Below are 15,954 nucleotides of genomic sequence, written 5' to 3' on the forward strand. Positions count from 1 at the left end.
GATTGTATTTACAAATTTACGAGTAGGCCCCGACCCGAGAGGGCGCTGTTCGTGACGTATTTCAAGGCGCGATATTTGAAGAGAAAATTTGTAGTCAGAGGCCCCCGTACATTACGTCCGGGATCATGGCACATCAAAACAAATTTAGACACGATTTTACACACATACGTACATTGAAACTTGAACATGTTGAACGCCAGTGGTTTTTACAAAAGCTATTGTTGCTATTTTTATTTAACTATGCGACTTTTTAGTGACCAAATGGGTTGTAAGATGTGGGTCTGCCTACGTATTATTATAGAAATACGGCCACGGAGCAGACTGCACGCAAGCACTATGGCTGCTGTATAATGTGCGGACGGTCACATAGGACCTGCACGAAAGGTGAATCGCATGCGGTACCAAAACAAAATCGTGTCACTTGGCAAAAGCTAAAAACATACCCTCAAAGTTCAAACTTACCCGAATTTGTTCACGTTAAGCAAATGCTCCTCTGGGTTCGTCACGTCTTTCAGATACCTTCTTCGATTTCCCACTAGCTGGAAAAAATGTTGGGACGGCGTCGTGTTTAAGAATGGCTCTTCTCGTCATGTCAAATGAGTTGTGTATCCAGGATTCGAAGCACGACGGCTCTAAGTGTATGCTGCATAGCGCTGAAAAAGACGTCGGACCGGACCACTTTGCTCTAGTTAATCTGACTTTCGCAGCCCACAACCGCCTATACTTGGGATCTGCAGGAAATAGATGAAGACTGACCCTATCTTTAGTTGTTTTGCTGCATCCAGCAGCAATACAACTGGTCGGCATTGCCGGAAAAATGCCAGAAAAAAAACTTTTTCGCAGCGTACAAACTCACGTCTTAGAATTACATGTACTTTTGCACGTGTGTTTATCTACGCATCGAGGCAAAGTCTTCCTTTTCCTACGTCACAAAAGGGGTAGGCGGAGTCAACCCCCCAAGCACTTAATTAATTTTTTTAACATATATATCGTGACAAAAAATTACTCAAAAAATTGTTTTATTGTTAATAAACATATACTCTTATGTTTAAAAGAAAAAAAATCCTATTTCCAGGTGCCTTTAAACAAGAAATTATTATTATACACATTGTCAAAAATACATTGGTAAAAACGCAGTAGGCACATTTATTATATCACACATAATTATTATATCACACATAATTATATTAGACTGACGATTTGAGGAATTGCACTTTGTTTGTAGCGAACTGTTCTACATCTGGATGGATCATATTTGTTGGTGTGTCTTAAATTAATCTGACAGTTTCTATGGGGAGATAGCCAATTTCTACACATGTGATGGGATTTGATTGGAAGAGCAAAATCGCTACACAGTTTGTCTCCACGATTTTCAAGGGTTTCAAGTTTACACACATTTAAAGCATCCCCCCATCCCTATAAGTAGAATTATATAGTTCTTATAAAAAAAACCGTTCATTTAAAAACTTCAGCTCGATAGAGGGACATCTTTTCCCCCATTGATATTGTTACTTCAAGTTTCAGGTTTATTTTTCAGGTTTCGGGTTTCCATTTCAGGTTTAGGTTTATTTCAATACTGTCAAGTGAACAACAAGGACCGTTTTAACGGAACTTAAAAATAGCGTAAGGAGGCGAGACAGGAGTTGTTATGTTATCTTTTTAAGTTAGTTTTTAAGTAATTTGTTATTATTTGTTTGGACATAAATCACATAATGCTTATCGAAAACAAGTGATTGGTCTACCATGCTAATTGCAAAACTTTTAAACGCTAGGTGGCAGCAGATACAGCGGGAACGTATAATTGTGAACAAGTGCATGCGCGCATAGCCCCCAAAAGATGACAACTTTATACGGACAACTTGGGTTTTGGCCTTAAGTTTTTAGCTACGTCAAGCTTTCTACTTTTCCTATACCCAGACAGTCCACCGTGCAAAAGTCATATTGCATAGACGTCGCAAGCCCCACACAGCCTGTGTCTGCTGCCACCTAGCGCCGACGTACCCCAGTAAATGTACGGATCATTACTTTCTTAAAGGCAGTGGACACTATTGGTAATTGTCAAAGACTAGCCTTCACAGTAGGTGTATCTCAACATAAGCATAAAATAACAAACCTGTGAGAATTTGAGCTCAATCGGTCATCGAACTTGCGAGATAATAATGAAACACCCTTGTCACACGAAGTTGTGTGCGTTTAGATAGTTGATTTCGAGACCTCAAGTTCTAAACTTGAGGTCTCGAAATCAAATTCGTGGAAAATTACTTCTTTCTCGAAAACTATGGCACTTCAGAGTAAACCGTTTCTCACAACCTCTCCCCATTACTCGTCACCAGGAAAGGTTTAATGCTAATAATTATTTTGAGTAATTACCAATAGTGTCCACTGCCTTTAAACACTCTTTTCGAAACCAGGGTTTTAGCTTTGGGCTCTGGCTTTGATTGCGGCGCTGTTCGCACGTTTGAAAAGGCACAAATTACAAAATACGCTTATCCTCCAAGAACGAAGCTGAAAGCCACAATACCTTGTCACTTAAACAATTTGTGACTGGTATCTGGCTAATGTCTGCTTAGCAGAAAACTGTTAAGCAATATTCTCTGCTTAAACAGCTTTAGGAAATTGGGCCCTGGGCTAAGTTATTATAATATATTATTCTTATAATACATAGCGCTACTTTTTGAAGTAAAATACCTATTTTTTTTATACAAAATATACGTACCTTGTATGGTTTACAAGGTGCCGTGGCAGAATATGCAGCAAATAAGCCACTGCAAGTTAGATGTGCTTGCACAATGACTTGCTTAATCAAAATGTACCGCTTACATTTGAATTCCTCAGACTATGTCAAATGGTTTGGGCAAGCTTTTGTGTAGCAACCTCTATATGAGCAAACCATTGTGCCATACACATCCATTTAGCATTGTGTATGGGTACGCCAAAGCTCGTCCAGAACCGTTTGACAAAGCGCCTGTCTCGATAGTCTGATGAATTCAAAGTTGAGTGGTAATCAAACACGTCATTGTACCAGACAGTATTCAAATCTAACACGCAAAACCAGGAACAACGGGGCAAACCCCTTCTCTATGATCACTTGGTTCTTTTATGTGCAATACACAACACACAATAAGTATTTTTATCAGAGGAGGCTACACCCTTCTTGTCCACACCTCACCTCCGACCGTCACCAAATGAAACGAAAAATGAGTCATATTTTAGACCAGTTGGTCTAGCTTATGAATCATATTACGATCCACTTGGTGAAAGTCGGCAGATGCTGTTGACAGGGGGTTTATCGTCAACCTCATTCGTCCAGTTGTACTATTTTTGCTATTAATGATGGGTGATGATTTTTGTTTAGAATGTTGCATTGGTGGCACCGAAAGAGTCCTGCTGTTCACGACAGGCGATGACATGTCAATGTGTGGCGTTGTTGGCGCCGAAAGACACCTCTTGTTCATCATGACAGGTGACGACACTTTTTCAAAATGTCGCCTTGTTGGCGCCGAAAAAGACCTGGTCACGACATCGACACGTGATGACATATCTACACTGTGTGGTTCTGTTGGCACCGAAAGTGACCCTCTGTTCATAACGTGTGAGGACAGTTTTTGAAATTGTCGCATTGTTGGTGCCGAATGATGAGACCTTCTATTCAAGACAGATGGTGACATCTTGTCAAAATGTGGCGTTGTTCGCATCGTTTCATTTGTCACAGTCATCTCTGTATATGACCTTGACCTCCTTCGTGTCTTGACAAAAGGGTGATTCTGGGTGTCATCGATTGTCGTCGTCTCTTTCTTGGTCTCTTCAGAATTACATCGATGGAGGTCATTCCAGGAATAGAGTCTACCTTTCCGTAGACGAAACCGATTTCTTTGATGTTCATCTTGCTGATATCTAACATCACTTGTCGGATGTCTGTCCATTGTAGCAAAGTCTTCTGATATTGATGCTTTTTCGACATCCCCTCTCTTCGTTTCTTCCTGGACTTCATCCGAATCAAGCCGGCAGATTCTGACTTTAGAGTGGTCTCTGCAGTAATGGGCATCTTCCATTGACAGCGATTGTTTGACTTCATGCATTTCATCACTCGTAGTCTTTCTTGCACTGGGGTTAAGGTTACCAGACATTGAGCGAGATCTAAGCCTTGTTTCGTGTGCCAGAGTCAACTCTGACTGAGACCTCCTTCTTGCCTTGGTGTCAGAAAGAGTCCCTAACTCGTCTGAAATCTCACATTCGGTAGTAACTAATAATCTTTCAGCATTGCAATCATGGCGTTTCACACCCACCTGGTCAACACCAGCCTCCAAACTCACTGGAGAATGTGGTGATTTGATGCTAGAGACATTTTTCCCACTCGGTACCTCTGCTTCTATGATCTTAATCTCTGTCTTGGGATCAGCCTCCATTCTCACTGAAGAATCTGGTGATTTGATGCTAAGGATATTTTCAACACTCGGTACGTTTGTGTCTTCTATAATCTTTATCTTTGTCTTGAGATCATCAGCCTCCACTCTCACTGAAGAATGTGGTGATTTGATGCTAGGGATATTTTCAACACTTGGTACCTTTGAGTCTTCTGTAATCTTAATCTCTGTCTTGTGTTCATCAGCCTCCATTCTCACTGGAGAATGTGATGATTTGATGCTAGAGACATTTTCTACACTTGGTACCTTTGTGTCTTCTATAATCTTAATCTCTGTCTTGTGTTCATCAGCCTCCCTTCTCACTGGAGAATGTGATGATTTGATGCCAAGGACATTTTCAACACTCGGTACCTTTGTGTCTTCTATGATCTTAATCTCTGTCTTGGGTTCATCAGCCTCCATTCTCACTGAAGAATGTGGTGATTTGATGCTAGAGACATTTTCCACACTCGGTACCTTTGTGTCTTCTATAATCTTAATCTCTGTCTCGGGTTCATCAGCCTCCACTCTCACTGAAGAATGTGGTGATTTGATGCCAGAGACATTTTCCACACTCGGTGCCTTTGTGTCTTCTATAATCTTAATCTCTGTCTTGTGTTCATCAGCCTCCATTCTCACTGGAGAATGTGATGATTTGATGCTAGAGACATTTTCTACACTTGGTACCTTTGTGTCTTCTATAATCTTAATCTCTGTCTTGGGTTCATCAGCCTCCATTCTCACTGGAGAATGTGATGATTTGAGGCTAGAAATATTTTCCACACTCGGTAACTTTGTGCCTTCTGTAATCTTAATCTCTGTCTGGGGTTCACCAGTCTCCACTCTCACTGAAGAATGTGGCGATTTGATGCTAGAGACATTTTCCACACTCGGTGCCTTTGTGTCTTCTATAATCTTAATATCTGTCTTGTGTTCATCAGCCTCCATTCTCACTGAAGAATGTGGTGATTTGATGCTAGAGACATTTTCCACACTCGGTATCTCTGTGTCTTCTACCTTAATCTCTGTCTTGTGTTCATTACTTACACTTAAAATTTCGTTCAGACCTGATGAATAACGTTTACTTTTCTCAAATCCACAGTCTCGACAAACCTCGCCATCTTCGGTATATTCTATTAACAGTGACACTGGAGGAGGTCTAATTATATCACCCATCCAATTTGCAGCTGCACTGCTGCATCTGTCCCGGTAATTTCCCTCGAGTGGAGACTTTTTCGCCAAATACACAGAATCATCTTTGACATCTCCTGCCGTTTGAACAAGGATCAAGACTCCATGTCCGCCAATCAAATTCAATAAAATTCGCCTTTTGTTAAGTTTTTTACTGCTGCTCCTTTTTCTGTATTCCTGTTGTGAATGTGGAGAAGTTGCCGTCCCTCTGTCAGAATCCTGTCTGACATCTCCTCCCGTTTGAACAAGGTTACTCAAGATTCCATGTCTGCCCATCAAATTCAATAATAATGGCCTTTTGAAGCTTTTTATGTAATCCTCGAGTGGAGAATTTCCCATCCAACTCATCACAGACTCGTGTTCGACCCCTTTGCCGTCTTGAAAGGGTTCTCTTGAGAGCTGTTCGCGTCTGTCCACACAAGATTGCCTTTTGTTGATGATAATGATGACAGTGCCACCCACACATGACACTTCTATGTCATATTTGGACGTGCTCTCACCATTGGCTTCGGTAAATTTGTCTGTTACTCTTTGAACAAGGTTATTCAAGATTCCATGTGTGCCCATCAAATTCAATAATAATGGCCTTTTGTTAAGCTTTGTACTGCTGCAGCTTTTTATGTAATCCTCGTGTAGAGAATTTTCCACCCAACTCATCACAGACTCGTGTTCGACTCCTTTGCCGTCTTGAAAGGGTTTTATTGAGAGCTGTTCGCGTCTGTCCACACAAGATTGCCTTTTGTTGATGGTAATAATGACAGTGCAATCCACACATGACACTTCTATGTCATGTTTGGACGTGCTCTCACCATTGGCTTCGGTAGATTTGTCTTTTAAGCTTAAAGATTTGCGAAAACATAGTGAAGAAAGATATCGATGTCCTCTTTCACATCCACAATCGAAAGCTGTGTTTGTGTTCTCTTTACTGACAGTAACGAAAACATCATTGTGTGGAAGGTGTTCCACATAATGATGTTTTACACACAGTAATCGCACATGTTCAAAACCAGAATCGATGACTGAGTTGTTCTTTTTACTGACAGTAACGAAGACATCGTCTTGTGGGTCACCTTCTGTGACTACTGTATCTTTAAATGGTGTTTCTTCCTCAGAACAAGGCTGTACGTCAACATCTTCACTCAGCAAGTTATTACCTTTAAGACAATCTTCATTTCTCGAAGACTCTATCTTGAAAACATCATCAATAATCATGTCCTCTTCGCAATTCAGCTCGTGACAAAGATTTCTTGATCGGAGACTGTCATCAGCTGGTGAGCCTTGAACGTCACTTTGGTTATTTTCCCCATTGTCGCCAATATCATTGTCATCGCAGACAATGCTTAATGGCGAGACTGGATTTTCATCTTTAAACAGGACATTTTCATCATTGTCGTCAATGTCATCATCATTACATACACCTCTATTGTCATCTCCCAACAACCCATTTTCCCCATTGTCGCTATTGTCATCGTAATTGCAGACATGCCTTAATGGCAAAGTTGGATTGTCGTCTTCCAACTTGACACTTTCTTCATTGTCGCCAATGTCATCGTCGTTAAAGACACGACTTAGTAAAGAATTAACACTGCCTCTTTCCAACATGATATTTTCCCCATTGTCACTAGTGTCATCGTCATTACGGACACACCATGACGTTTTGAGACTACCATTTCCCAACAGGCTAGTCTCCTCTTTGTCACTGGTGTCGTAGTCACTATGGATATAGCATGACGAACTGCGACTGCTATCTCCCAACAAGCTATTTTTCTCATGGAAAGTTTCATCGTCACTACCGACACTACATGAACATATTTGACTGTCACTTATCAACAAACTATTTTCCTCACTGTCGCTTGTGTCGCTAATGTCATTGTCGTGATCGTCACCCAGGGGTTGTGCCTCCTCCCTGCTGCTCTCCCGAGCGGTTGGGGTCCGTAAGCGGGGTAGAACCGTCACGGCCGTCGGAACTCTCCCGCCTGACATTCTAATCGTCAAAGGGATTGGCATTTGTCTTCGCCTCTCTGAAAATCAAATTAACAAACAGAGAAAGAAAGAAAGAAAGAAAGATGGATGTAATGTTCGAAGCTTTGCATGGTGTGAATAATCCCCAAAAAATGATTAAAGTGAAACACCATAGTTGTATATAGAAACCGATTACCCAATCCACGTAGTGCCCTGGTGTGAGTCAACTGTAAATAAGTTGTACAACCATGTATTAAATCTCTTATGAGGGAGTGGTTGCTCTGAAAAGGGCTGGTTTAAACTCTCGACGTTTCGAACAGTATAGGGCGTTTGCACAAAAGGTCAGAAAGGTTAAATTGTTTGACCTTTGCCATTGTGTTTGCGTTGTGGAGGACAAGCAAAGCTCCACGCTGTACCACACACACACACACGCACATGTACTGTTCCTCACAAAGTGTCATTCCCCTTTATTTGTTCAACTTTGAAGTCTTGCTAAATTGGTGATTTTTTGTGCAATTGTAAACTGTTGCAATCGTGGAGATAGAGATGGTCATCTGTCATTCTTCAGAATTAACCAATGTTTCTGGTTGGGGTCGCCAAAACCCACTCCCCAGAACACCGCTTGCCATCCAGAAGCAGTTGCGTAGCAACAGCGCCGTGACCCCGAACGCTGTGCAATCACCATATACTCTGCTCGTTTACAGGAGACTAAACTGTGGATCGTAACAACTTTGCCAGAGCTTCATAACACGTTCCCCTTTTGTAATAATGATACTTGTTCATAAATAGCGCATTTTACAATAAAATGTATCAATGCGTTTTACATTGGTGCCCTGGTCATTGAGCCAATAACATTCCTTTAATCATCCTCAGCTCCCTTTTTTTAGGGAGTATGCAGCCCTTGGCTGCCGTGGTGCTCCGAAGGCTTTTTTCATGCACAATATTAACCTCTACCCTCGCAGGTACCCTTTTATACATGAATGAAGAGAAGCAATATTAGTCAAGCAGTATTAGTCACGCATCTTGCTCAGGGACACTTGTGCCATGACCGGGATTCGAACCCACACTCCTTTATGATTCAACCACCAGAACTTAAATTCAATGCTCTTTACACATGACCATGCCACCCTACTGGTAAAGACAAAAGGATAGACTGGTGGAACACACTCGACTGCAGGCTTCAAATTATAAACACATGGCCCCCACAGCAAGACACGAGACCAGTCTAAATCCAAACAAGTTTGGTGCACTTTTCCAGAGCTTCGTATCAACACGCTTTCTTTTTGTATCCCGACCTTACCCAAAATCCTTGAGAGGAAACCCGGACGGCACTTCCTGAAAGCAGCGAACGAGTAGAGCGCTACAGTAAAAACCAGAAGGATCAACACGACCATGAAGAGTAGTTGCTGCAGGCTCTCCGAGTGGTCATCGGGAGCCGCTCGGGGTAAGTATTCTTCGGCCGTCTCCGCCTCGTCTGAAACCTCTACTGCGGTACTGGGGATCTCGTCAAACAGAGGACCGATTTTATCTGGTGTCTGCGTAGATGGTGTGGATGCTTGTGATTTTCCTAGAATTATTAAAAAAAAAATCATTTTGTATGAGTAACTATATATAAGAGTAACTATAAATATAAATATGTATTAATTTTGGTTTTTACCCATACACCGATGTGTGTTAGCACTGTATACTAAGTACTTTCCCGAGTCCTGTGAAAAAATATCACAGGCATGTTACTCGGGTGGGATTCGAACCCACGACCCACGATATTTTTTTTTCACAGGACTCGGGAAAGTACTGAGTATACAGTGCTAACACACATCGGTGTATGGGTAAAAACCAAAATTAATATTCTTTATCCCCGATGCAAATTTAACATCTATTATAATATAAATATGAATATAAAAATAAACCATGGGTAAAATCTCTTTTGAATTAGGAGTGGTGGCTCTGAAAGGAGCCGGCTTGGTCTCGACGTTTCGCACAGTATACTCTGCTCGTCTTCAGGAGACGAATTACGTTTAAATAATTATTAGAGCTAATCCTTTTACATAGCACCGTGTAATGGTTTACAGGGTGCTGTGGCGCAATATGCTTCCCATTCTACTGAAGACGAGCAGAGCATACTGTTCGAAACGTTGAGACCAAACCGGCTTTTTCCGGAGCCACCACTCCTTCAAAAGAGATATTACCCATGGTTGTACCCGCAAGTTTACTGTTAATATTAATATTTATAGTTACTCTTATTCTCCACACCATGCAAAGCTTCAAACACCATTTCTTATATTGTATGTTGAATGAAAACAACTGTTGCATATTATTTACAACGCTCATATTCGTCAATCAATGACGCTCATGGCGCTCGAACATTCAATATTTGGTACCTTACGTTTGAATTATTAGACCTAATCCTTTACTCAGCACCATGTAATGGTTACAGAGTGTTGTGGTGCAACATGCTGCCAATCAAACTAGGAACACCGGGCAAACCCCTTCGCTTTTCGATAAGGTGCACTGGGTTTACTTTACCTGCGTTTTTCACAACACACGGGACCCAAGGCTTTACGTCCCGTACGAAGCATCACGGTTAAGTGTTTTACTAAAGGACACAGGTGTCAAGACTGGGACCCGAATCCAACCTCTGCTGATCTGAAACACCAGAGCTTGAGTCCAGTGTGCTGAACCACTCAGCCACAACACACCATGTCGAGACTGGGACGCGAACCCACACTTCTGATAAGAAACACCAGAGCTCGACTCCAGTGTGCTTAACCACTCGGCCACAACACACCATGTCAAGACTGGGACTCAAACCCACACTCTGCTGAACGAAAACACCAGAGCTTGAGTCCAGTGTGCTGAACCACTCAGCCACAACACACAATGACAAGACTGGGACTCGAACCCTTACTCTGCTGATCAGAAACACCAGAGCTTGAGTCCAGTGTACTAAACCACTCAGCCACAACACACAATGACAAGACTGGGACTTGAACCCACACTCTGCTGATCAGAAACACCAGAGCTTGAGTCCAGTGTGCTTAACCACTCGGCACAACACACCGTGTCAAGACTGGGACTCAAACCCACACTCTGCTGAACGAAAACACCAGAGCTTGAGTCCAGTGTGCTGAACCACTCAGCCACAACACACAATGACAAGACTGGGACTCGAACCCACACTCTGCTGATCAGAAACACCAGAGCTTGAGTCCAGTGTACTAAACCACTCAGCCACAACACACAATGACAAGACTGGGACTCGAACCCACACTCTGCTGATCAGAAACACCAGAGCTTGAGTCCAGTGTGCTAAACCACTCAGCCACAACACACCAAGTCGAGACTGGGACTCGAACCCACACTCTGCTGATCAGAAACACCAAAGCTTGAGTCCAGTGTGCTGAACCACTCGGCCACAACACACCAAGTCAAGCCTAGGAATCAAACCCACACTCTGCTGATCAGAAACACCAAAACTTCAGACAACTTCTTACCGTTGACTATTGTAGATTTATGTCAATCAAAGATAACCTACCAAGAACTGTCACCAGTAAGCCTTGATGTCGATGTTCAGTAACGTCAGCGGTTTGGGTTTCAATATGACGTGTGGATTTGGACGTTGATCCCACTTCTGACACCAAATTTTGGCTCAGCTCCTGCTCTGCCAAATATTTGCGTAATTCCTCATGGGTGTACCCTTCGTCCAGGACTTTCTCATGCTGGCAGGAACGTGTGCCTTCGTCGAAACGGAAGCCAGACTGTACGCACTTTGACCCGCACACCACGTCACCATAATCTGTGCAGGGTTTGATGACCTGGAAGTTAGGGAGTGAGACTCAGTGAATGGAACCAAGAGAGGTCTAAAGTGCTATTCACACGGTAGCAATTTAACCGGGGTCCCTTGCTTAATTTGTGCATGGTTGTAAAAATTTGGCAATGTTTGACAAGATTTTGCACGAATCGTTTTCTTTTAACAAGAGGTACATTTTGAAATTTTACAGCCATGCTACATTTTAGCATGGGACACGGGGTTAATTGCTCTCGTGTGAAAGGCTGAACAAGTTTGGAACGTTCGTGTATACACGTCTGTATGCATAGGCCGTGTCCGAAACAACGACTTCGGCTACAGCTACGTCTAGATCAGTCTAGTCTACCAGTGTTGAAGAATGGCAGACGCGCGCGATCTAGCCGTAGCTGTAGTCGAAGTCGCCGTTTCGGACACGGTCTTTAGTTTCTGAAAAAGGTAAGGGCATCAAGGCATTTTCTCCTTGGTAAAAGGCACCCTTTGAGGAAATTGTGAATTTTTACTAGAACATTTGAAGGGCACCAAGGCATTGACCAGGGGGCAAGAAGGCAATCGCCTTCGTTGCCCCCGTGAAGTATAGGCATGTTGCTGGAACATGGACCGGGTCAAAGGACCCTTTGAAGGGGCGACGTTGCGTCGGTGTATTGTACGTTGTGCGCTATAGGGATCCAATGTGATGGAAATTGAACGGGTTTTGTTGAGGGTCAGATGAGTCCGGAATAAAGTGAGTTCTAACTCGGAACGCTTGTGTATAAGCAAGTTATTCTCTTGAACATGGGCCGTTGCCAAAGGGACCATCAGTCGATTTTACGACACGCTAGGATTAATCCTATCTCGAGATCGGACGAGTAACTCGTTCTAACTTAGGATGGGTTCAATGGCGTCCTATATAACGTCTATAGCTACAGAACTAACTCGTCTTAAAAACCCTTTAACCCTGCATTCCACGCTAAGCAGACAAAATACTATCTGTTAAGCAGGCCATGAAAAACATGGCACACTAATACACTGTGTACACACTGTACACCCAACACAGGGGATTCACTGTTGCATAAATGGGCGTTAAGCATCCCCACCACCTTTGAGGTGGGGGGGGGGGGGGGGTTGGAAGGAGGATGGCAAGTAAAAAGATCTTGTTACTCAAAGCCCATTACTTTACTAAACACATTTATGCCCGACTCAAAAAGAGGATAAACACAATTGACCTTTCTCTAAAAAGAGGATAAACACAATTGACCTTTCTCTTCAGACACTCCATTCAAAAAGTCAAACAAAATCCCCCCAGTCCCCCCCCCCCCCATCCCAACCCACCCCTGACCACCATAGTAAACAACTCTTTGGAAGCTTTGGTGAAGCTTGCCAGCTGGCACAGTCAAGTCTGTACTACTTGTTGACAGACAAGCTTGTTGCCTGCCATTTTCAATTTTTCCAGCAGTACATGTCTATGGACGTAGAAGATAAACCTGATAAGCTAGGCCACTCAAATTCTCCATTATGTTTATCAAACGTATAATGGAGGAAGTCATGAAAGGAAGGCTTTCTACTCCATTCACGAGAGGAGTAATTAACAAAAACGCTAATTGTGCCACAAAAAAACATGGCTAACTCACTTAAGACAGGGTTAAGATAAATCCAAATAGAAAGAAGAGCTCGTCCTAAAACAAAGGATGGGTTCAATGCGTCATTTTGTAACGTCTATAGTTACGAAACTTAGCTCGTGTATTATTTCTTCAAACTGTGGCTATCTGATTTTGACTTGCATTGATGGCTTTCCGTAGTTTTTCGACCCCGGTTGAACAAATCTCGGGCTGTGACGTAACAATATAGGAAGGTCTAAATATTAAATATTATAACACCCCTTGCAAGTATTCTGCCTGCTCATTGGTTTAGAGCGCGTCACATGACATGTCTTAGAATGCTAGACGACGGCCGTGTGATAGTGCGTCGGTTTGCCATGCGCTAGTCCGAAGACTAGCACACGGCGTGCAGTACCCAGACGTCCGTTGCGTGTACGAGGATGATAAATTAATATTCTGTAACCATTTCGGATTGCACGACACTACATGCAGCACAGTAAAAGTGTTTGCAATCTGTATTCGCGTCGTCCGTAGATTGTAGCATTCAGGTCTGTAGTTTAATAATAATAGTACAGTATTTAGAAATGTTTGGGTGTTTTAAAACAAATATTGACTGCTTTTACTCGTGCAATGGTTAAAAACTATGACTCCCTCGGTGATCCCCGTAGCGTTTTATTTTCCCTCGGCTTCGCCTCGGGAAAATATAACGCTCCCGGGGATCACCTCGGGAGTCATAGTTTTAACCATAGCACTCGAAGCAGTCAATATTTGTATACCACCAGTCAATTCTCTTCCTGTTTACCAAAGCATAGATCAAAGTTATGGTATCACGGTGCATTGCTCAACAATTGACACTATTGCCTTGTACTAAAAATAGGCATTTCGTAATATAATTCCAGTCGACTCAGCTGTGCTTTGATACCACCTAAGTATTAATAGGCCCTTCACTCATAAACTTGCATATTAATGTACATCACCCACGCATGCGTGGTTTCGGAGGCCTACATAAAATAAAATAATGTTTGCCGTACAGCATAACGTTGTTTTAATTTTTAGATTTAAAACAATTACATCCCGCGATTGGTTGTATTGTTTCCAACAAAGTCATCAGTAAAGATAATTGTTTGACATTGTTTTACAATACAAAAAAATACAATACAAACAAATATTTGCAAACCGCTATTTCATTTAGATCACAGTGGTTGATAAGCATCTCAAGAAGGAAAAATCATGAAATTGTTATGAAAGGGAAAGCAAATGAGCACGGCACAACAACTGAAGAGGCATTATCGAGTGAAAGGGTGGGATTTGGGGCATTTCTTGAACAACATGTTGTATTTGTTTTTACCTTGCATTTAAGGCTTCCTGTAGTTTTCAATCCTCGTTTTTGATTATAAACGATGACGTCATGCATAAGTACTATAACAAAAGTTTTAAATTATTAGCACCCCTTTGTAAGACGTCAAAAGCCCACAAACAACGCCTTCACTAAGACGAATAAAGACCCATCATTGGTTGAGAGTTGCACACGGTGCGTACATACTAGCACGTTTCCATTGCGCATGCCCGTAATTTATCTCTGATATTATTAAATATAAAAAAATCATATAATAGAGAACAATTGACCTTATTCGTTGACGTCATTACAGCCGCCATATTGGAGGTAAACCGATGATCAAAAAAGAAAAACTCACAGGTTTGTACGTGCGACGCACTGGACAGGCCAAAGTCCGTTTTCACCCTCAAAAGAGGGCGCCCTTCTTATAATTAGGTAAGCCTGAACCACAAATGGATCAACCTGAACCCACAACAGGTCAGCCTGACCGATAAATGGATGAGCCTGACCAGAAACAGATCAGCCTGACCCAGAAAAGTTGACCCAGAAATGGGTCAACCTGACCCGTGAAGGATCCGCTTGACCAGAAATAGGTCAGGCTGGCCAAGAAATAGATCAGCCTGACCAGTAATAGGTCACACAGACCCGGAAATGGATCACCCTGACCCGTAAATGGATCAGGCTGACCCAAATCGGGTCAGCCTGACCCATATGTAGGTCAGCCTGGCCCAAACAAGAGCCAGCAGGCCACTGGGACCCAAAATCTGGGTCATACTTGACCTGTGACATTTCTAGATTGATCTATCAAACGTCGATCTACAATCTTTAATGGAAGTGCTATAGTGCCGTGTTACTACTCAGCAAGAAACATTTTCCAAACCCAATTCTCGAGCTCCATTCCAAATATCGAGTGGATTCAAACACTTCGGAACTCCAAATACACATTGTTTTTACGTTTGAATGGAAAACTCTTGCACCCTCGAACCTATCGCTCGAGTTCGGGCTACATTGGCCAATAGGCTTGTGTGGAGAATAATGCATAATACGTACCTCAATCCCGTCTAAACACTGGGTACATTTTATACACAACTTATGGGTTTCCTTTGCGACTTTTCGGCCGTCATTCAGAACGAACTCCCCTTGCCTTGCCTTGTGTAAATAGTACTTCTCCGGACACTCCCGGTGTGGCTGGAGCACTATTTCAAAGGTGCTGTTGTCTCCATCCACCACGAACGTTGTGCTCAAGCTGGAAAAAGAGAGCTGAACGGCTGCACATATGAGAGTGAAAAGTAAACTGTGACTCATTTTAGAGACCGTGTGGTCCATAGTGTTGAATAAACATTGGTAGTTTGTAGTTCACTTTGGTCTCTGTTTTAGTCTCCTTTGGCTTGAAATGACGAGAAACTCGCTTGTATATAGTAGGACAAAGTACACTATGGACTATAGGCCCTACAGATAGCTTTGTTTCGGGAATGGCGGTTTTTTTTCCCCGGGTTATTCCCCTTCCAACGCAATAAAACATAACTGTCGTAAACAACAGTATTAAAAAATGGCGGTGGGCAATCTCTATAGGTCATTATTATTATAACAACCTCGTGTTCCAAGTTGCGTTTCACAAGCATCTATTTGGCTGTATGCGCAATCGGTTTGCACAGAGAACACTTTCATTGAGATGCAGGT

At 42.4% G+C, this 15,954-nt stretch overlaps 1 protein-coding gene across 1 annotated transcript; it reads right to left on the minus strand.

The window, feature by feature from the left end:
• Positions 1 to 1,071: 1,071 nt before the first annotated feature.
• On the minus strand, positions 1,072 to 15,806 carry LOC139953905 (uncharacterized). The gene is made up of 4 exons (XM_071953507.1): positions 15,325 to 15,806; positions 11,092 to 11,371; positions 8,857 to 9,123; positions 1,072 to 7,615 (listed from the first exon to the last, which is right to left on the minus strand). Exons 1-4 carry the CDS (start codon positions 15,598 to 15,600, stop codon positions 3,210 to 3,212), a joined length of 5,229 nt encoding a protein of 1,742 aa, XP_071809608.1. The 5' UTR covers positions 15,601 to 15,806; the 3' UTR covers positions 1,072 to 3,209.
• Positions 15,807 to 15,954: the final 148 nt, after the last annotated feature.

The sequence above is a fragment of the Asterias amurensis genome, chromosome 22 (genome assembly GCF_032118995.1).
Source record: "Asterias amurensis chromosome 22, ASM3211899v1".
In the NCBI taxonomy this organism is placed as follows: domain Eukaryota; kingdom Metazoa; phylum Echinodermata; class Asteroidea; order Forcipulatida; family Asteriidae; genus Asterias; species Asterias amurensis.

Bases quoted from the DNA above. Each gene is read 5' to 3' on its own strand.
- LOC139953905 (XM_071953507.1), bottom strand. From the start codon at position 15,600: ATGGACCACACGGTCTCTAAAATGAGTCACAGTTTACTTTTCACTCTC. The intron at 11,372-15,324 runs GTACGTATTATG...CCTAACTTCCAG, and splicing joins AGTGTTTAGACGGGATTGAG to GTCATCAAACCCTGCACAGA. The intron at 7,616-8,856 runs GTAAGGTCGGGA...TTTGATTTTCAG, and splicing joins TTTCCTCTCAAGGATTTTGG to AGAGGCGAAGACAAATGCCA.